This window comes from Salmo salar, chromosome 13 (genome assembly GCF_965601325.2).
Source record: "Salmo salar chromosome 13, fSalSal1, whole genome shotgun sequence".
Taxonomy (NCBI): Eukaryota; Metazoa; Chordata; class Actinopteri; order Salmoniformes; family Salmonidae; genus Salmo; species Salmo salar.
In genome coordinates, this window is record NC_138303.1 from 33,638,499 (window position 1) to 33,660,000 (window position 21,502).

Genomic DNA, 21,502 nt, shown 5'->3' on the forward strand with positions numbered 1-21,502 from the left:
GTACACTTCCAAGAGAGATCTTCTTTGTTAACACCCATTCAGCATCATTCATACCCTCTTAAGCCTTAGCCCCACCTCACCCACACATGTAAACACGTGAGTGAGCCTGGTATTGTCCTCCAGAAAGTAGTCTGTACTTAAACCCAGCTAAATTCAGGGCAGCAATATTAGTGAGAGCTGTAGCAACACCTTTGCAGTTGTCCAAATATATATTTTTCCAAATATCCGCAGTAGCAAAGATGATCTATATACTAACCAAGGAAGTTTCTTCTCCGCAAAGAGTTTGGTTCTGAGTACCTCCCTGACGATTTCTAGAACACAAACACATTCTAACCATTCTGATTGGTCCCAGAAACCAATTGGTTGGGCCAGAGCCAGAACACACATGGGTAAAGCGGCGTTTACAAAATTCATAATTGGCATTGATCCGCTGATTGGTTAGAGACGATCCAATCGCTGATTACATTTTTTTGTACAATCCCCCTCATCCCCACAAACAACGTTGATGGCAGTCTCAGACTGAGTATGTAGCGAACATAAAGCTGCGGAATCATTTAGTTTGAGTCGTCAAATTAAATGAAATGAAATCAAATGTTATTTGTCACATGCGCCGAATACAACAGGTGTAGACCTTACTGTGAAATGCTAACTTACAAGCCCTTAACCAACAACGCAGTTCAAGAAATAAAGTTAAGAAAATATTGACTAAATAAACAAACAAACAAAAAATAACACAATAAATTAACAATAACGAGGCTACTGTATATACAGGGGGCACCGGTACCAAGTCAATGTGCGGGGGTACAGGTTAGTCGAGGTAATTTGTACATGTAGGTGGGGGTGAAGTGACTATGCATTGATAATAAACAGTGAGTGTCTAAAAATGAAGGGGGGGGGGGGGGTCAATGTAAATAGTCTGGGTGGCCATTTGATTAATTGTTCAGCAGTCTTATAGCTTGGGGGTAGAAGCTGTTAAGGAGCCTTTTGGTCCTAGACGCTCCACTACAGCCCCGTCGATGTTAATGGAGGCCTGTTCGGCTCGCCTTATCCTGTAGTCCACAATCAGCTCCTTTGTCTTGCTCACATTGAGGGAGAGGTTGTTGACCTGGCACCACACTGCCAGGTCTCTGACCTCCTCCCTATAGGCCGTCTCATTGTTGTTGGTGATCAGACATTGAGACTGAAGCTCCACACTGGGCATAAACTGGTTGAATCAACATTGTTTCCACGTCATTTAAACAAAGAAAATCTATGTGATGACATTGAATCAATGTGGAAAACTGATTAGATTCGAAAAAAGTCATCAACGTAAGGGAATTTCACCTAAATCCAATGACATGTTGATTTCACATTGAATTCACATTAGTTGACAACCAACCAAATGTAAATCAAAACTAGACGTCGAACTGACGTCTGTGCCCGTGGGTAGTTAACTGTGAGAGAGTGAAGACAGGGGCTAGCTAACTGCTAACTGGGATAGAGGTGGAGACAGGGGCTAGCTAACTGTTAACTGTGATAGAGGTGGACACAGGGGCTAGCTAACTGCTAACTGGGATAGAGGAGGAGACAGGGGCTAGCTAACTGCTAACTGGGATAGAGGTGGAGACAGGGGCTAGCTAACTGCTAACTGGGATAGAGGTGGAGACAGGGGCTAGCTAACTGCTAACTGGGATAGAGGTGGAGACAGGGGCGAGCTAACTGCTAACTGGGATAGAGGTGGAGACAGGGGCTAGCTAACTGCTAACTGGGATAGAGGTGGAGACAGGGGCTAGCTAACTGCTAACTGGGATAGAGGTGGAGACAGGGGCGAGCTAACTGCTAACTGGGATAGAGGTGGAGACAGGGGCTAGCTAACTGCTAACTGGGATAGAGGTGGAGACAGGGCCTAGCTAACTGCTAGAGGGGGAGAATGGAGACATGAAGCTAGCTAAGTCTCCACCTCCAGTGTCCTCTCCTGATTCTTATGCAGCAGCCCAACTCTCCCTCTCTCTCCCTGCATATGCTGTTAACATCTTGTTAGCATCTGTGCTAATTAACCAGACAGCTGCTAACGATAGGGAACACGCATACATCACTCCCTAGCCCTCGCTACGACACGGTTGTCTATGAAATTATCTTTATTTCCACCACCCGGCTTCATTAGGGGGTAATTTTACACTCTTCCACGAGGGAGCGCGGGAGAGTGAGAAGAGAGTGAAGAGAGGACCAGTCGAACGCCACACCCCCAAAGCTCCTAATGACCGCAGGCAAGAACATGTCTGTCAAATACATAATAACGTAACAAACTAATGAAATAAAGAGAAATGCCTCTAGCTGGAGACTTTAACAGACTAAAATACTAATAGTGAACTAACTAATACTAACCCATAATGAGAAACAGGGAAGGGGGGAAACAAAACTAATTCTAATCGGTAGAAGAGAGAGAGTGGTGGAGTTGAGGGGTTCCTGAAGAGCAGCTACTGTAACTCATCTGGTCAGGGCAGTTTGATGGTGGACTTACCTTTAGGAACTTGTACAAGAGAAAAGTGAACCAGTTGGTCAGCATCTTCTCAGCAACAGACTCCGTTCTAACAGAGAAACGTAAGGCAAGAGGAGGATGAATCAGACATGATAGTTCAATTATCAAGTAGAAGAAATTGCAGCTCTACCTCAAAACTAACTAGGAATAAATCTAGTTTTAGTTTTAGACTAATACTGATACTTTCATAAGGGGAAAAGGTCTTAAAACAAATACTTTATTCTCAAAGCAAACAACCAATCTTCATTAAAAACAGACAATTACCATAATTGGGTAACTTCTCTCGTTAATCATAAACCTGTTGCCTCTACGATCAAAGACCCCTGAAATGTCCCACAGATGAGGAGCAATTAAAATCCACTGTCATTTATTTATATTTATTTATCCTAATATCCAGAGAGGAAACCTAGGCAAACAGTTTGCTCCTTTTCCCTTTCCCCTTTCTCCTCCCCCTACAGCAGCTAGAAAAGCAACTTTCTCTCCTTAATTATCTAGTTAATCTAAATTAAAAGGCGGCACAGGAAGGAGGGGTGATAGGAAGAAAACTTCTACAAAACACCCCTAAAGCTGCAATATGTAACTTTTTGGGCAACCTGACCAAATTCACATAGAAATATGAGTTATAGATCTGTCATTCTCATTGAAAGCAAGTCTAAGAAGCAGTAGATCTGTTCTGCGCGCTATTTCTATGCTTTCCGTGCTTAAGTTTCGTTTTTGTGCCTTTTATTTTCGGTTTTGTACACCAGCTTCAAACAGCTGAAAATACAATATTTTTGCTTATGGAAAAATAAATTCACAGTGGTTTAGATGGTACAATGATTCTTTACACAATACAGTACTTGCTTGTTTGTCACATAAACTGAAATTTGGTGAACTATTAGAATTTTTGCAACCAGGGAATGGTGGTAGCGATTTCATCACAGTGCATCTTTAACTAAGATTTTGATTTGGCCCTTTGTTTGAGTTTAAGTCCTCCATCTTGGTTTGGCTATATACAGTGATGTAGTGGTAAAACAATTATTGGGTAAACCCTGATCGTCGGTCATGGTGAAAAAAGTAACGCTCCCTATACTTTAAATGCATTTTTCTGCAAAAGGTGGTTAACGGTTGGGCAAAAAAAGGTGGCTAAACTGTGTTTACTTGCATTTACCCTCCACTACACCAATGGCTATATTGTTTGAGAGAATACGGAAATAAAATATGTACTACTGTGTACAGTGCATTGGGAAAGTATTCAGACCCCTTGACTTTTTCCACATTTTGTTACGTTACAGCCTTATTCTCAAATAAATGTAATAGTTTTTTTCCTTCATCAATCTACACAAAATCTCCTATAATGACAAAGCAAAAACTGTTTTTTAGACATTTTTGCAAATGTATTAAAAATTAAAAACTGAAATATCACATTATATAAATATTCATATTTTCAGGTCTCTCCAGAGACGTTCGATCTGGTTCAAGTCCGTGCTCTGGCTGGGCCACTCAAGGACATTCAGAGACTTGTTCCGAAGCCACTCCTGCATTGTCTTGGCTGTGTGCTTAGGGTCGTTGTCCTGTAGGAAGGTGAACCTTCTCCCCAGTCCGGGGTCCTGAGCGCTCCAGAGCAGGTTTTCATCAAGGATCTCTCTGTACTATGCTCTGTTCATCTTTCTCTCAATCCTGACTAGTCTCCCAGTCACTGCCACTGAAAAGCATCCCCACAGCATGATGCTGCCACCACCATGCTTCACCGTAGGGATGGTGCCAGGTTTTCTCCAGACGTGACGCTTGTTTTTGCTCTGACATGCACTGTCAACTGTGGGACTTCATATACACAAGTGTGTGCCTTTCCAAATAATGTCCAATCAATTGAATTTACCACAGGTGGACTCCAGTCAAGTTGTAGAAACATCTCAAGGATGATCAATGGAAACAGGATGCATCTGAGCTCAATTTCGAGTCTCATAGCAAAGGGTCTGAATACTTATGTAAATAAGGTATTTCTGTTTATTACTTTTAATTCATTTGCAAACAATTCTAAAAACCTGTTTTCGCTTTGTCATTATGGGGTATTTTGTGTAGATTGACGAGGAAAACAATTAATTTAATACATTTTAGAATAAGGCTGTAAAGTAACAAAATGTGGAAAAAGTCAAGGGGTTTGAATACCTTCCCGAATGCACTGTATGTAAGAGTAGTATGATTTATTAAACAGTAGTACACAAGTCAGTATGTTAAGAAATGTGGGTTACAACAAATGAGTGAGTGTGTCAGCGGACGACTGCGCGAGTGGGTGATTGTGTGAATGTGTCCGTCTCACCGGCGCAGCAGCAGCTTGGGGTGGTTCTTGCTCTCCAGGTTCTTGTCGATGAGGTCAGATAGAAGCTGTTTGAGAACCCCTGTGGCGTACTCCATCTCCCCCTGCAGCGCTGTCATGATGAGCGACGCCACGTTGCCACGGTCACGCATGGAGAAGGAGCGCTGCGCCTCCAGGGTGCGGATGAACGTCAACAGGAAGTGCTTCTTGGTGAGGAGCTGGCCAAACAGGGTCAAGGCCTTCTCCTGGTTGGCCTGGACCTATAAGGAAACAACATCCACATGTGTTGTAAATGTAATGTAAATTATGTGGAGTACCCCACATTAAAAAATACTACAGTACACTATGGATAAAATACTATAGTATTTTTTATTTTTTATTTTTTAATTTAACTTTTATTTAACTTGTTATGGATAGGGGGCAGTATTTTCACGGCCGGATAAAAAACGTACCCGATTTAATCTGATTATTACTCCTGCCCAGAAACTAGAATATGCATATAATTATTAGCTTTGGATAGAAAACACCCCAAAGTTTCTAAAACTGTTTGAATGGTGTCTGTGAGTATAACAGAACTCATTTGGCAGGGCAAAACCTGAGAAGATTCCAAACAGGAAGCGCCCTCTCTGACTATTTCTTGGCCTTCTTGATCATCTCTATCCAAAACAGGGGATCTCTGCTGAAACGTGACATTTTCTAACGCTCCCATAGGCTCTCAGAAGGCGCCAGAACATTGAATGATGACTTTGCAGGCCATGGCTGAAAAACAGTAGCGCATTTGGATAGTGGTCGATCTGAGAACAATGAGACTGGGGGCGCGTGCACGAGACGACTCCATGTTTTTATTTTTTCGTCTTTGAACGAAAACAGGGTTTCCCGGTCGGAATATTATCGCTTTTTTACGAGAAAAATCGCATAAAAATTGATTTTAAACAGCGTTTGACATGCTTCGAAGTACGGTAATGGAATATTTAGACATTTTTTGTCACGAAACGCGCCGGCCGCGTCACCATTCTTTACCCTTCGGATAGTGTCTTGAACGCACGAACAAAACGCCGCTATTTGGATATAACTATGGATTATTTGGAACCAAACCAACATTTGTTATTGAAGTCGAAGTCCTGGGAGTGCATTCTGACGAAGAACAGCAAAGGTAATCCAATTTTTCTTATAGTAAATCTGAGTTTGGTGAGGGCCAAACTTGGTGGGTGTCAAAATAGCTAGCCCGTGATGGCCAGGCTATCTACTCAGAATATTGCAAAATGTGCTTTCACCGAAAAGTTATTTTAAAATCGGACATAGCGATTGCATAAAGGAGTTCTGTATCTATAATTCTTTAAATAATTGTTATGTTTTTTGTGAACGTTTATCGTGAGTAATTTAGTAAATTCACCGGAAGTGTTCGGTGGGAATGCTAGTTCTGAATGTCACATGCTAATGTAAAAAGCTGGTTTTTGATATAAATATGAACTTGATTGAACAAAACATGCATGTATTGTATAACAATGTCCTAGGAGTGTCATCTGATGAAGATCATCAAAGGTTAGTGCTGCATTTAGCTGTGGTTTTGTTTTTTGTGACATTATATGCTAGCTTGAAAAATGGGTGTCTGATTATTTCTGGCTGGGTACTCTGCTGACATAATCTAATGTTTTGCTTTCGCTGCAAAGCCTTTTTGAAATTGGACAGTGTGGTTAGATAAAGGAGAGTCTTGTATTTAAAATGGTGTAAAATAGTCATATGTTTGAAAAATGGAGGTTTTTGGATTTTTGAGGACTTTGTAATTCGCGCCACGCCTATCATTGGATATTGGAGCAGGTGTTCCGCTAGCGGAACGTCTAGATGTAAGAGGTTAACCAGGTAGGCTAGTTGAGAACAAGTTCTCATTTGCAACTGCGACCTGGCCAAGATAAAGCATAGCAATTTGACACATACAACAACACGGAGTTACACATGGAATAAACAAAACATACAGTCAATAATTCAGTAGAACAAAAGAAAACAAAAAGTCCATCTACAGTGAGTGCAAATGAGGTAAGTTAAGGCAATAAATAGGCCATGGTGGCGAAGTAATTACAATATAGCAATTAAATACTGGAATTGTAGATGAGCAGAAGATGAATGTGCAAGTAGAGATACTGGGGTGCAAAGGAGCAAGATAAATAAATAAATACAGTATGGGGATGAGGAAGGTAGATAGATGGGCTGTTTACAGATGGGCTATGTCCAGGTGCAGTGATCTGTGAGCTGCTCTGACAGCTGGTGCTTAAAACCTGTTGAGGACAGACGTTCCGCTAGCGGAACACCGAGCCAATATCCAATGGAACAGCGTGGCGCGAAATACAAAAACCTCCAAAATGCAATCATTTCAATTTTTCAAACATACGACTATTTTACACCATTTTAAAGATAAGACTCTCGTTAATCTAACCACATTGTCTGATTTCAAAAAGGCTTTACAGCGAAAGCAAAACATTAGATTATGTTAGGAGAGTACATAGACCAAAATAATCACACAGCCATTTTCCAAGCAAGCATATATGTCACAAAAACCCAAAACACAGCTAAAGGAAGCACTAACCTTTGATGATCTTCATCAGATGACACTCCTAGGACATTATGTTATATAATACATGTATGTTTTGTTCAATCAAGTTCATATTTATATCCAAAAACAGCTTTTTACATTGGCGTGTGATGTTCAGAACATGTATTCCTACCAAAAACTTCCGGTGAATTTACAAAATTACTCATCATAAATGTTTACAAAATACATAACAATTATTTTAAGAATTATAGATACAGAACTCCTTTATGCCATCGCTATGTCAGATTTTAAAATAGCTTTTCGGCGAAAGCATATTTTTCAATATTCTGAGTACATAGCTCAGCCATCAGGCTAGCTATTTTGACACCCGCCAAGTTCGGGGCAAACTAAACTCAGAATTAGTATTAGAAATATTGTATTACCTTTGCTGATCTTCGTCAGAATGTACTCCCAGGACTGCTACTTCCACAAGAAATGTTGTTTTTGTTTCAAATAATCCATAGTTATGTCCAAATACCTCTGTTTTGTTCGTGCGTTCAGGTCACTATCCAAAGGGTAACGCGCGAGTGCATTTCGAGTAAAAAAAATTCCAAATGTTCCATTACCGTACTTAGAAGCATGTCAAACACTGTTTAAAATCAATTTTTATGGTATTTTACTCGTAAAATAGCGATAATATTCCAACCAGACAATAGTGTATTCATTCAAAGAGGAAAAGAAAAAACAGCGTGCTCGCGTGAATGCGCATATCCAATCTCTTTGTCCCCAGGCAGACCACTGAGAAACTGAGCTACTATACTCTGCCCAGAGACAGGAGACGGCTCAATCCGCTTTCTGAAGGCTTTAGACAGCCAATGGAAGCCTTAGAAAGTGCAACGTAACCCCACAGATACTGTAGATTCGTTAGAGAATCAAAAGACGAACTACAAATTCTCAGACAGGCCACTTCCTGCTTGGAATTTTCTCAGGTTTTTGCCTGCCATATCTACTAATAATATGTATATTCTCGTTTCTGGGCAAGAGTAGTAACCAGTTTAAATCGGGTACGTTTTTTCATCCGGCCGTGAAAATACTGCCCCCTATCCTAAACAGGCTTTTAGCTAGTGAGGGAGATATGAGTCTCCAGCTTCAGAGATTTTTGCAGTTCGTTCCAGTCATTGGCAGCAGAGAACTGGAAGGAAAGACGACCAAAGGAGGAATTGGCTTTGGGGGTGACCAGTGAGATATACCTGCTGGAGCGCGTGCTACGAGTGGGTGCTGCTATGGTGACCAGTGAGCTGAGATAAGGCGGGGCTTTACCTAGCAGAGACTTGTAGATAACCTGTAGCCAGTGGGTTTGGCAACGAGTATGAAGCAAGGCCCAACCAAAGAGAACGTACAGGTTGCAATGGTGGGTAGTGTATGGGGCTTTGGTGACAAAACGGATGGCACTGTGATAGACTGCATCCAGTTTGTTGAGTAGAGTGTTGGAGGCTATTTTATAGATGACATCACCGAAGTCGAGGATCGGTAGGATGGTCAGTTTTACGAGGGTATGTTTGGCAGCATGAGATTTAATTTTGGATTGGAGATGCTTAATGTGAGTCTGGAAGGAGAGTTTACAGTCTAACCAGACACCCAGGTATTTGTAGTTGTCCACGTATTCTAAGTCAGAGCCGTCCAGAGTAGTGATGCTGGACGGGCGAGCAGGTGCGGGCAGTGATCGATTGAATAGCATGCATTTAGTTTTACTTGCGTTTAAGAGCAGTTGGAGGCCACGGAAGGAGAGTTGTATGGCATTGAAGCTCGTCTGGAGGTTAGTTAACACAGTGACCAAAGAGGGGCCAGAAGTGTAGTGTTTTTGCGGACTGTAATATTTACTATAGAATTCTACAGTATACTACAGTTTACTACATATTCTAGTAAGTACTGTAGTATTCTATAGTAAACTGTAGTATTTCTATGTGGGGTAGGGGTAATGTAAATGGTATAATGTAAATGCATGGAGTAAGACTAATGTAAATAACACAACAATAAATGATGTAAGCATTATTTAGAGCTTGGCTATGTACTGTATACAAGACATGACATCTTGGTCTATGAGGCCATTGTTAGATTCACATTCATGACCTTAGCTGCTTTTAAAGCCTGAGGTACATTTTCAAGTTTCAAGTTTTATTGTCACAAGCACAAGTACAGTGCATTCTATCTTAGGAGATGTTTCTTCAAATGTCTTATGATCAATTTGCCCTACGTCGTCAGCTGAGCACAGGAGAAAAGAGAACGGTAGGAGGAGGAGGAGGAGGAGGAAGGAGGATGCACTGGGGCGTAGAAAGTAGAGGGCCTGTGCAGTGCTGTGCGTCCGAGGGTGGCTGGGTGACAGAAGTCTGTTCCACAGGCTGGCATCTGTCACTTCTCATCAGCAATGCTACGGCCCCCTCTAGACCTAACCCACAATCCTTCACTCTAACTCTCTCACATAGACAGGGCAGTGCAACTGCTCAGAAAAACAAGGGTAGTGTCTGTTAAAAAGGGAGACAAACATCTAGTATATTCTGCAAGGCTTACGGCATAATGTCTAAACAACACCCAGTATGTGTTAATAAAAGGAAAATAAAATCAAAGTACTGTCTCTGTCTTTATGAAAAAACACTTCCTCCTCCATTAGCCAATCGCCTGGCTCCATCCCCCCACCCGCCTGCCTCCCATGATCCTTGACTGACCTCATAACTCTGAAACACATCTAGTCCTGTAGCCAATCGAGGACTGCCATACCGTACACCATGCACTCTGACTTCACAGAATCTCTCCTCCTTCCACTACACGGCCTAATAAAGTGCCTCAATTTTCCTCAGTGGAGCTAAATGAAATTCTGGGGCCTCTGGGGGAGCAGGCTGGGTACTGTAGGTTGCTTTGGGGAGAGCAGCTACACAGAGCAATAAGGGATTGAGCCGTGTGTATGGACACTTGATTACGCCTGGGACCTGAGGGGAAATTCAGTGGGAAAGAAATCCGGACATAACAATAAAGATGTAATCCCTCCCCTTTAGAAGAGCCTGTGGTTGACAGGGCGGGGAGGTAGACAGTCTCTACACTGTATTCTAACAGGCATTTGCATATATTTCATGCTGAACCAGGTGGGATCTAGTAGCATATTTGAAATATATATGGAACGTCATTGATACATGAAGAGAGAGAAGCTCCTATGTGATGCGGCCACTGTATATGAAATGATTATAGCCATATCATATGACCATTTCATCGGCTTAATGATTGGCTGTATGAAATGATATCATGTTACATACATCCTGTCCTCTGTACCTTCCCGAGCTGTAACATGGGATTTTGGTGAGACAAAGGTTTCATCTAACATTTAGAGGGTGGGATATTAGATATAGATACAGATTAGCATAGATAGTGGTATAGATATTCTATTCTACATGCTGCGGTGGCAGTGGTGGTGTACCTCCTTGACCCGTACCTCCATCTCCTTGAGCACGGGGTGATCCTCGATGCCAGGGAACAGTACTCGCATGGCGTAGGTCCTGTACTCAAGGAAGGGGATGCCCGCTCCGTCCAGCTCCTGGGTCAGCTCATGGATGTCTGTCTGCAACTCTGCAAAGGCTGAGAGAACACACAGACAGACAATTACCTTACTAAGAGGTAGACACTTAAACACAGGGATGCACAGCCAGTTGCACTGGGTAAGAATGGACATTGAAGGGGATTCTGGAAGAACAGTATCTTCATTACACTCTATGTGTGTGTATTCCAATGTTACAACTGTGTGTTGCACATTATTATCAATGTCAACTGCAAACATGTACCACCACACCAATAGTGCACTGATTGGCTTAGAGAAAAAGACACAGGGAAAGGCAAGTAAATAGAAGGTTGATTTCATTCTTCTGTTGTGTTTTGAATGTAATCCATACTTCTTGGAAATTCAAGAGAAGTGCTAAACGAAAGAAAATAAACTGTTACAAAAAAGGGGAGAGACAATGGAAAGAGAAAAAGATAAAACAAAGTTCATCGGAAAGAAAGTCAATTAATTGGATGAGTGGATAATTAATAAAGGAGCAATGCATTTCATGCATCATTTCCTCCAGCTGTTATTGGTCTGTGAGGTCCACTGGGATGATTATAGTAGACTGCTAAGCTCCCCCTTCTGTAAGGGCTTCACCATTTCTACATACAGTTTAGCAGCCACTCAAACATTATACAGACTGCACGATTCCTACAGGTTAATTACGGCTTTATTATCATGCATATATGGGCTTTTCAGTATGGGGCCAATTATTCATAGAAATAAAATAACTATCAAAGTTATAATGTGAATAATAAAACATTCTGTTGACAGGGAATGTGTCTGGCTGTGTCTCGACTTTCCAACAATTGGCAAAATAAAATAGTTATCCTTCATTCTATTGAGTGTGTTGTGTCTAAGCACCAAGTCAAAGCAGCCATTACATCCAGCAGAGTAAACTACACAGCAGATCGTCTCCCCGTCAACAGTTGCAGCAGCATCTAATATGTTGTTAATGGGCCATTAGCCGTGTGACTGTTAGTTTTGTCTGTCTGTTTGTTTGGATTACACTGCTCTCTGATGGCCCTTAGAGCATGGCTCATTGAGCTCCACCTCTCCTATCATCCTCCCCTCCCCTGCTGGCTGACACTTAGTGGGACACGCCCACCTCCCCGCAGCCAGGCCCGCCCCCCCGTCTGCTGCCCCGCCCATCCCCATCACCTGGGTAGCATAGCCCTTCTGGGTCTCCAGCAGGAGGGGCGGGGCAGGGGGCGGGGACACAGCAACGCTCTACTTCCTGGTGGCACTCAGTGTATTTACCTCACATCGTTGCCCAAACTTCCCAGCTACAGAGGCAGATGTGTAGATCACTGTCTGCTGCTGCTGGTCTGTCAGGTCTGAGACTGGTGTGTAAATGAACTCATGTCTGTTATGTGCTGCTGCTGTTTTTGTTGTAAATAAATCACGGCATGTGCATTGTATTGAGCATGTGTGGCAAGAATGCTAATTCTATCAGGTGTACACGTGGAGTAACAGTTGCTTTAACTCAATCACTCTCCGATGTTCTCTGTACTGGTCGATCTGACCCCACACAGTCCCCGTTTCTCTCTCCCTGCCAGACTTCTCCTCCCCATCTCTGTATCCATCAGTGTTTGGCGACAGGCTGTGGGCTGAGACTGACAAGGCTATGACCCTCCGGATGGCCAGCCACAGATAAGGACCAATTAGTCTCCGTCCATCTCTCAGTGGGCAGCATAGACGCACCTCAAAACGTCAAAGCGACAACACCAACTTGGCTGTCCACACAACACACAGACACACTCACACGTTCAGAGGATACTGCGACCACACCACCAGAGAGCAAGCAGCCCTCTCGCATCAGCCACACCAACCTGTTACCATGACGACTGGACAGTGCAGCTACAGCACAGTCACATATCCACACAGGAAGAGAGAAAGAGAGTGATTATGAATCAGGGAGAGTGAGGGGGAAAGAGAAAGAGAGAGAGAGTGATTATGAATCAGGGAGAGTGAGGGGGGAAAGAGAGAGAGAGAGAGAGAGAGAGGAGAGAGGAGAGAGAGAGAGAGAGTGATTATGAATCAGGGAGAGTGAGGGGGGAAAGAGAAAGAGAGAGAGAGAGAAAAAAAAGAGAGAGAGAGAAAATAGAGAGGGAGAGAGAAAGAAAAGAGAAAGAGAGAGAGAGAGAGAGAGAGAGAGAGAGAGAGAGAGAGAGGGGTGAAAGAGAGACTGAAAGAGTGTGTGACTGTCCGTACCTTCTTTACACTCCAGGGCCACTCTGGACTCCAGGTTGTCCATCTGCAGCTGCAGGCGTTTCAGGGTGCGGTCAGCATCGCGGGACTTCCTCTTGTAGGCGATGAGCACAGCGATGATGACCAATAGCAGCAGACCACCACCTCCGCCGATACCGATGATGGCAGGCAGGGTCAGCAGGCTGTCTGAGTAGATCTGGAGAGTACCAGGGGAGTACTCGAACCCACCCACCCGGATCTGAACACACACACACAGAAAAAAACACAGAAACACGTCACAGTGCTAATCAAACAAAGCAATCACTACAGTGAAAGAATCTACCCCTCAGGAACCAAAGTCATTAATAGGAGTAAAACACTGGGAATGGGTTCTAAAAAACCACATTTACATAAACGCAGCAGGTCTGACAGAACCCATCACTGGAATATCTCAAATCAAAGTATTCAGTGGGGGGTTGATACGTATTTCGATGAGCAATGATTACTGCACTTTAAAATATCAAGTTAACACAGTCAAAGAATGTTAAACACTTGTAAAATTGGGTTGTTTTGGTTCAGGTGCTAAAAGTTCCTCCTGTTGATGACAGTTTCTAAACATCATGGTCTTTCTATTGTATTGACAGGGAAGGGACTGATGAGAACAGAAAAACCTGAAGGCCTTAAAAGGTTTCTTAGAAAACTTGCAGGAGGCACAGCCGCCAACACACAGCTGTGCACACATACAGAGACATAGCCTTGTGAGTTGGGCCGGACGCCTACTGGGGGCCCTGTATGTAGGTCACTTTACACAGGGTATAGAACACACAGCTGTGCCCTTCTCCCCAGCACACCCCACAGCGCACACAACACACACAACACACAGCCCAGCACAGAGCGGATGGAAACAGACTGTTCTATTTTTAAAGTGCCATTGTCAAGAGTAATGAATTACTATACCAACCCATGAAAATGGTATTTCTCCAATATTCAACATGACATTTAGTTGCAAAGCAAAAAGAATCCAGCTCCAAGCCTACTGGTAGTTTGGAGAGCCATCATATTGAATTACATGGATGTGTTGTCACTACTTTCAATGTTTTTCCAGACTAGTAAATGTCACACAGATAGTGTGACTGGAGAGGCTAGTAGAGATACGTTTGGAGGGGACTGTGTGTGTGTATTTGAGGATAAATAGAAAGTAGTACTTGGGGAAACCGAAAAAATACTAAGTGCACTGAAATTAGCTGTAGTATTTTACTGAAAAAAATGTACAGAGGCAATTCCATCTTGAGTATATATAAAGGTTAGATAAAACAAAGCAAAGGGAGACAGTGTGAACTCAGTCCAGGTGAGTCGTGTGCCATGTGAAATGGTATAGAGTAAGTGCTCACTGTGACTTTGTGCTGTCCAGTGAGGTTGGGCCATTCACACAGCAGCTGAGTCTCAGACAGGGTCAGAACACAGGGGGTCTCCCCGATGAACACCGTGTAGTTCAGCCTGGAGTTACCAGGCGCTGCAGGGATTAGGTTACGACCCTGGAAGGAAACACACAAAAACAGTGTCAAATGTTTCATCTTTTTTATCTGACCCAATCCTTTCAACCAAGGCCAAGCACAGAGTTAATCACACAAAGCCGTGCACCAGTAGCAAGGCAAGATATGTTCTATAATGTGACAGACTTTGGCGGGGCTCGTATGGAGCCACCGCCGATGTTGGAGGTCGCACAATTTCAATCTGACAAAAGCTTTGGAAAACATATCTTTTTTTCCCAAGCATCTCTCTTTGCCTAAGTGTCAGAGAGAGGCCATTGAGCCCTGTAGCCTTCAACTCTAGAGAGAGAGCAGCAACAACAGAAGGGTGGCAGAGAAGAGCAGGTGGGGGGAGAGAGAGAGAGCTGTTGTGCCACCCACTGCTCTAGCAGCATGAGAGAGGTGAAGACTCAGTCTTCCAATCCCTCTCTCCACAGGGCTCCTCCCAGGCAGGTCACGCCGTGGAACACTTCAGGCATGCATTCTATTCACGATCATTTCACCCTGCATCAGCCATGCACCCAACACACCACCCCGCGCACCAGATGAAAAATTAACTGCATGGCGAATGCGATGCACATCTCGTAAAATACCCTTGATTATTTCAGCAAATTACATTTTCTTATTCTCATCACTGTGCTAATGTGAAGGTTAGTTTTAACAAACCAGGCGGGGGATTCTCTCTGCAATCAGAAAAGGTTTAGTTAATACATTTCATTTTCAATGATGGTTCTTATGTTGTTGTTTTTTATTTTGGCTCAGAGGATAATTGGATGCACAACCGTCCCAATGTTGACGTTTAGAGCTGGAGCTGAGGGATACATGAAACATTGTATCATCTAAATCGAAAAATCCGGCGGATTACATTTGATGTAATCCAAAAACGTAAAAATATATTTTATATAATAGTATACACTGTATTTTAAAAGGGATTAACAAATACAAATACATGAATGGTTTATAAGATAGACAGGTGAAAGAGAATTCCCTGGTAGACACTTGAAAATATCAATTTCAATTTCTGTGACTCGTTGAAATGACTGAGCCTCTCTGGTCCTCAGTGTACACCCCCACTCCAACCACTCTGCCCTGCTGCCTCTCTTACCTTGAGGATGAGAGGGGAGGTGGGTTTAAGCTCCAGGACTCCGGTGGGGCTGAGAGGTTCGAACACGGGGTCAGGGTAGTAGCTGAACGTCTCGTTGACCACCATCAGAGCGTGGACGTTGTCCATGTAGAAGCCGATCTCATCCGGCCCACTGCCTGTGTCTGAGAAGCCCCTCTCGGAGTCAGTTACCGACGGGGCCAGGCACACCATCACTGAGTTATTAAACACTGTGCAGTTCTGAGCGGGACGGGGGAAGGAAAATAGTAAATAAAAGAGGTTAGGAAAGTGTGAGATGACAAATTGTATGTTCCCTTAAAACAGTGGTTCCCACCCCTTTTCTCTCGGCCTCCCCTTGCTTTATTTGGGAACGCATTTTGCCATGTCTTATGTGTGTCTGTGAGACATCTGAGTGACGCAAACATTTCAACAAAATCTATGGGTTAAAAAACCTAGTTAAAAAACTTTAGCTGACATGGGCTAGTTGATCTGGACATTTCTGACCAGTTCTAAATAGCTCTCTAAGGTCTGCAATGACTGACATGACAAGAGGAACTGATGATGCACTAGCCAATTTATTAATTCACCTTGTGCATTCTACTATTATAACTTTTCAAGAGTAAATTGAGACCCAGACTGAGTTCCTTAAAAAAATGTTTTATAATAATAATACCCTAATCTGAATTTAAATGACTTTAAGCAGGTATAACTTTTTTTGAAATGATAATGAATTTACAGATTTTAATAATTGAATCTCTTGAAATGTTTTCTTTAATCCCAGTATTTTCATTATAGAGATATTAGCAGTGCTATTTTGGTGGATTTTGTGGTCTCAAACCAGTGAATTTATTAACGTTCGTCATCAGAAATATGGGCCAAATGTAATTATTGACAATGAAAGAGGTGGGAATGTCATTCCCTTGTAATATAATTGCTACATTTACTATCAATATAGCATTACAAATTGTTTTCCAGATTGTATATTGGCGATTCTTTCTCACAATGTGAATATTGGGTCGCGACTGAGACAACCTGGTCAGATTTGGGTCCAGAGGCAAAACCAGTTCAGAACCACAGCCCTAGAGGAGCCATGTTACTTAGAAACCCATTCAAATATTGGTTTATATGCATCTCATTACAGTTTCTCTAACTCCCAGCTAAACATTCTAAGAAAATATTACTGCTTTGCTGTGTTGGCTTTTATGTCTCCAGGTATTGCTAGTAGATTCAGAACTGTAACAATCACTTCACCTACGCTGTATGCTTCTCTACATGGACCACTTAACATGTTCACCAACACTGAACACAAGGACCTCAGCAGCATCGTGTCTAGAGCAGAAGCTAGTGTGGACGGAGCACAAGGGACGGGCCATTAGAACAAGGTCATTAAGCAGAAGTTGATTCTCTTCCAGTAGAACTGAAGGAAAGGTTAATGGAGCCCCATGGTGCAAGGTGAGGGGGTGAGGGGCGACTTGCCAACACCGCTTTGTCATCCTGGGACATTTTAAAGGTTAAACGGCCTGGGGGAGTGTTGGATGTTTTGTTTCAAGGAGCAGGGTAGAAACAGGAGACAGAATTGGCAGAACAACCGGCAGAGAGTCTGATGGCCACCCATGGAAGACACACCACGCGACGAGATGTGTGTGAGTGAGGTGTTTGTGAAGGGGTCTGGGCTAGGTCCATACTCACATGGAAGGATTCGGCGGAGCCGTACTTGGCTCTGATCTTAGGCTCTCTGATGGTGGCCAGGTTAGTTCCACTGACGGTCAACAGGGTTCCACCACTGACAAAAGAAAAAAATGACTTTGTTAACAAATATGTAAATATGAGGCTGCATAGAAAAGTATTAGACAATCAACATACAGTAGATTGAAGTATATTAATTTGCCAGCTGTGGGTAAGTCGTGAATAAAACCCCCGGAATATAAAATGTGTTGTAGGTGTACTTTAGGTCCTAGGAGACAGTCACAAATGGAGTTTACAGTCCCAGTGTCTGGAAACCAGTGCATAACAACACCCACTATGTCTGGCAAGCATAGCGCGTATCCATCCCTCCTGCCTTCCTTTATCTAGCCTGGTGAATGCTGTGTTCTCTGCAGTCGACTTTCTTCCTCCTGCATGCATGGACAGGCAGCTCCTGGCTGAGGCTGGGCATGAGGCTGGGCATGAGGCTGGGACTGAGGCTGCCTCTTTAAAGCAGGCTTTCTCCACAGATTGTTATTTGTGTAGAGCCTATACCTCCAGCCCGGCTCTTTATGTGAAAAAGCCCTCTTACCTCAGGTACACGCTTCAGGGAATAACCAACAGAGAATATACTCTCTCTCTTCACCCACCAGTGCAGCCCCAGCTCCAGCTCCAGCTCCAGTCACTATCTACAGTGCATTCGGAAAGTATTCAGACCTCTTGACTTTTTCCACATTTTGTTACATACAGCCTTATTCTAAAATTGATTAAATAAAACAAATTCCTCATCAATCTACACACAATACCCCACAATGACAAAGCGAAAACAGGTTTTTAGGATTGTTTGCAAATTTATTACAAATAAAAAACAGAAATACTTTATTTACATATTTATTCAGACCCTTTGCTATGAGACTCGAAATTGAGCTCAGGTGCATCCTGTTTCTAATGATCATCCTTGAGATGATTTAGAAAGGCATACACGTGTCTATTTAAGGTCCCATAGTTGACAGTGCATGTCAGAGCAAAAACCAAGCCATGAGGTCGAAGGAATTGTCTGTTGAGCTCCGAAACAGGATTATGTCGAGGCACAGATCTGGGGAAGGGTACCAAAAAATGTCTCCAGCATTGAATGTCCCCAAGAACACAGTGGCCTTCATCATTCTTAAATGGAAGAAGTTAGGAACCACCAAGACTCTTCCTAGAGCTGGCTGCCCTGCCAAACTGAGCAATCGGCGGAGAAGGGCCTTGGTCAAGATCCTGACAAAATGAGGAAAAAGTCAAGGGGTTTGAATACTCTCTGAATTAACTGTATGTTCTAAGTGTGCTATTTCTATGCTTCCCGTTCTTAAGTTTTGTTTTTGTATCTTTTACTTTTGGTTTTGTACACCATCTTCAAACAGCTGAAAACACAATATTTTTCACAGCGGTTTAGATGGTACATGGATTCTCTGCACTATATATTGCTTGTTTTGTCACATAAACTGAAATTAGGCAAACTATTAGAATTTTAGCAACCAGGAAATGGCAGAGCGATTTTTGCATATTGCACCTTTCAAATAAACAAAAATGTACTACAGTAACTATTGGCATTTAATTTTCCCACAAAACCGCAATATGTACCAAACCGTGAGTTTGGTGAACTGTTACACCCCTACTGGTTTGGTGCTGAAGATAATGAATATGAGGTTGAAAATGGGCAAAATTGCACTTTAAGCAGCAACATGGCTCCACTGGGCTTTGACAAAGTAGCTTATACCGCTTTCACAAAGGATTTAAGGTATTTTGCCTGTAAAAATAATAGGGCAAAGTTTATATTACCCCCTTACAAACAGGCCCATTTTGACCACATTCTTGCCTGCATGCAGGTTTTATACCCCTCGTGCACATGCTGGCATGCCGGCGAGTGGGAGTGGTGAGCAGATGAGGGTGGGCATCTATTTTAATAAACCCATTGAATATATACCATCAAAAACACATCTATTATTCATTTGTTTAGAAAGGTCCTAAGAAACATTAGAAGACTAATAACATGTATTTTCAAAACAATAGAATGGCATATTTTGAGGTTATTTATGTTACGTCCAAATGAATGAAATCAATAGTTCATTATTTAGTTCATTTAACAGACAATACACACCTGCCCTGATCACAGTCAACACACACATATTTTGCAGTAACAATATAATGGAACATAACAGTATAAAATACAAGTAATATTTTTTCCTACACAGCTTGTGTCACGGGAACACGTGGAATGGCTGTCATATAAAAAAGTTATTTTTGAAACAGAACCCAAGCCCATGCATTTTTGTAACCACATTTCATCTCTTTCCTCCACTTTGTTAGGGAGCAGGGTGTAGGGTCTTACATTGAGAGTATCTACATCATGATACCAATAGAAAAGAATAACAATCTTATTTTCAAAAGCATGTCAGTCTCATGTTCATATTTCACAACCTCTGCAGGCTTTTGGTGTTGCCTTTACACGACTGATGAAAATAATGGACTTGATCTGGGCTACATTATTGCATTATTACATTATTGATAAATGTTTCTGATCATTGATAGATGAGCTGTACCACGTCCTCTTATTTTCTCAGCCAAAAGTAGGGCTGTGGGGGTCATGACATTTTGTCAGCTGGTTATTGTCATTCAAAAGCTTCTCACTGTAATTGACCGTTAATTAACATAAACACGTTTAGAATATCCAGGTCTCCATAAACATGTTTAGAATATCCAGGTCTCCATAAACATGTTTAGAATATCCAGGTCTCCATAAACATGTTTAGAATATCCAGGTCTCCATAAACATGTTTAGAATATCCAGGTCTCCATAAACATGTTTAGAATATCCAGGGCTCCATAAACATGTTTAGAATATCCAGGTCTCCATAAACACGTTTAGAATATCCAGGTCTCCATAAACATGTTTAGAATATCCAGGTCTCCATAAACATGTTTAGAATATCCAGGTCTCCATAAACATGTTTAGAATATCCAGGTCTCCATAAACACGTTTAGAATATCCAGGTCTCCATAAACATGTTTAGAATATCCAGGTCTCCACACGTACAAGCCGCTGATGCGTCTTTGGAACATCAACATTTTAAAAAAGTATAATAAACCAATTTAATATACAACATCACAATAAATCCATGATTTGATTTAGCAGGTCTAAAGAAACATTCTGATATGAAGAAAATGTATTTCAGAAGAACAGAATGAGTTGTCCTACTGTATGTTATGTGGCTATGCTCCATGTCATAGGCTGTAGGCTTGTTCCTTTAGCAGACAAGATGGGCTATCAGTCCCAAACCATTATTTAATATTAGCTTATTTGATTTTATAGTAAGAAGAATATAATTGACAATAATTTTCCCATTCTGGAGCTAGTCTGCAGATTCATTTATTTTTGCTCGACCTACAGACAGTGATATCAGTCCGCTAATACAGGACTAGTAAAGGCCCAGTGCACTAATTTGTAAAAAAAAACTATAACAATAATATATATATATATATATATATATATATATATATATATATATATATATATATATATATATATATATACATACATACAGTACCACTCAAAAGTTTGGACACACACACTTACATAAACACACTTTTTCTTTATTTTTAATATTTTCTACATTGTAGAATAATAGTGAAGAAATCAAAACGATGAAATAACACATGTAATCACGTAGTAACCAAAAAAGTGTTAAACAAATGAAGTAGCCACCCTTTGCCTAGATGACAGCTTTGCACCCTCTTGGCACTCACTCAACTAGCTTCATGAGGTAGTCACCTGGAATGCATTTAAATTAATTTCAATGCCTTGTTAAAAGTCAATTTGTGGAATTTCTTTCCTTCTCCTTCTTAATGCGTTTAAGGTAGGGGTGGTATTCAGAAGATAGCCTAATTTGGTAAAAGTCCAAGTCCATATTATGGCAAGAATAGCTCAAATAAGCAAAGAAAAATTACAGTCCATCATTACTTTAAAACATGTAGGTCAGTCAATCTGGAAAATGTCAATAAATTCGAATTGCTGCAAAGAAACCACTACTA

At 41.9% G+C, this 21,502-nt stretch overlaps 1 protein-coding gene across 2 annotated transcripts in view; it reads right to left on the bottom strand.

The window, feature by feature from the left end:
- The window catches only part of LOC106566890 (plexin-A1), a 280,529-nt gene that overhangs the window by 12,567 nt on the left and 246,460 nt on the right, over nucleotides 1-21,502 (bottom strand). The window contains exons 17-23 of one of the 2 annotated variants that reach the window (XM_014135443.3): nucleotides 17,438-17,531; nucleotides 15,752-15,988; nucleotides 14,509-14,652; nucleotides 13,142-13,376; nucleotides 10,823-10,965; nucleotides 4,818-5,074; nucleotides 2,501-2,567 (exon numbers count right to left, since the gene is read on the bottom strand). In XM_014135443.3, coding sequence (XP_013990918.1) covers nucleotides 2,501-2,567; nucleotides 4,818-5,074; nucleotides 10,823-10,965; nucleotides 13,142-13,376; nucleotides 14,509-14,652; nucleotides 15,752-15,988; nucleotides 17,438-17,531 — 1,177 coding nt within the window. Of the gene's footprint in view, nucleotides 1-2,500; nucleotides 2,568-4,817; nucleotides 5,075-10,807; nucleotides 10,966-13,141; nucleotides 13,377-14,508; nucleotides 14,653-15,751; nucleotides 15,989-17,437; nucleotides 17,532-21,502 lie in introns of both variants that reach the window. The other variant, XM_014135442.3, reaches the window with a different exon arrangement.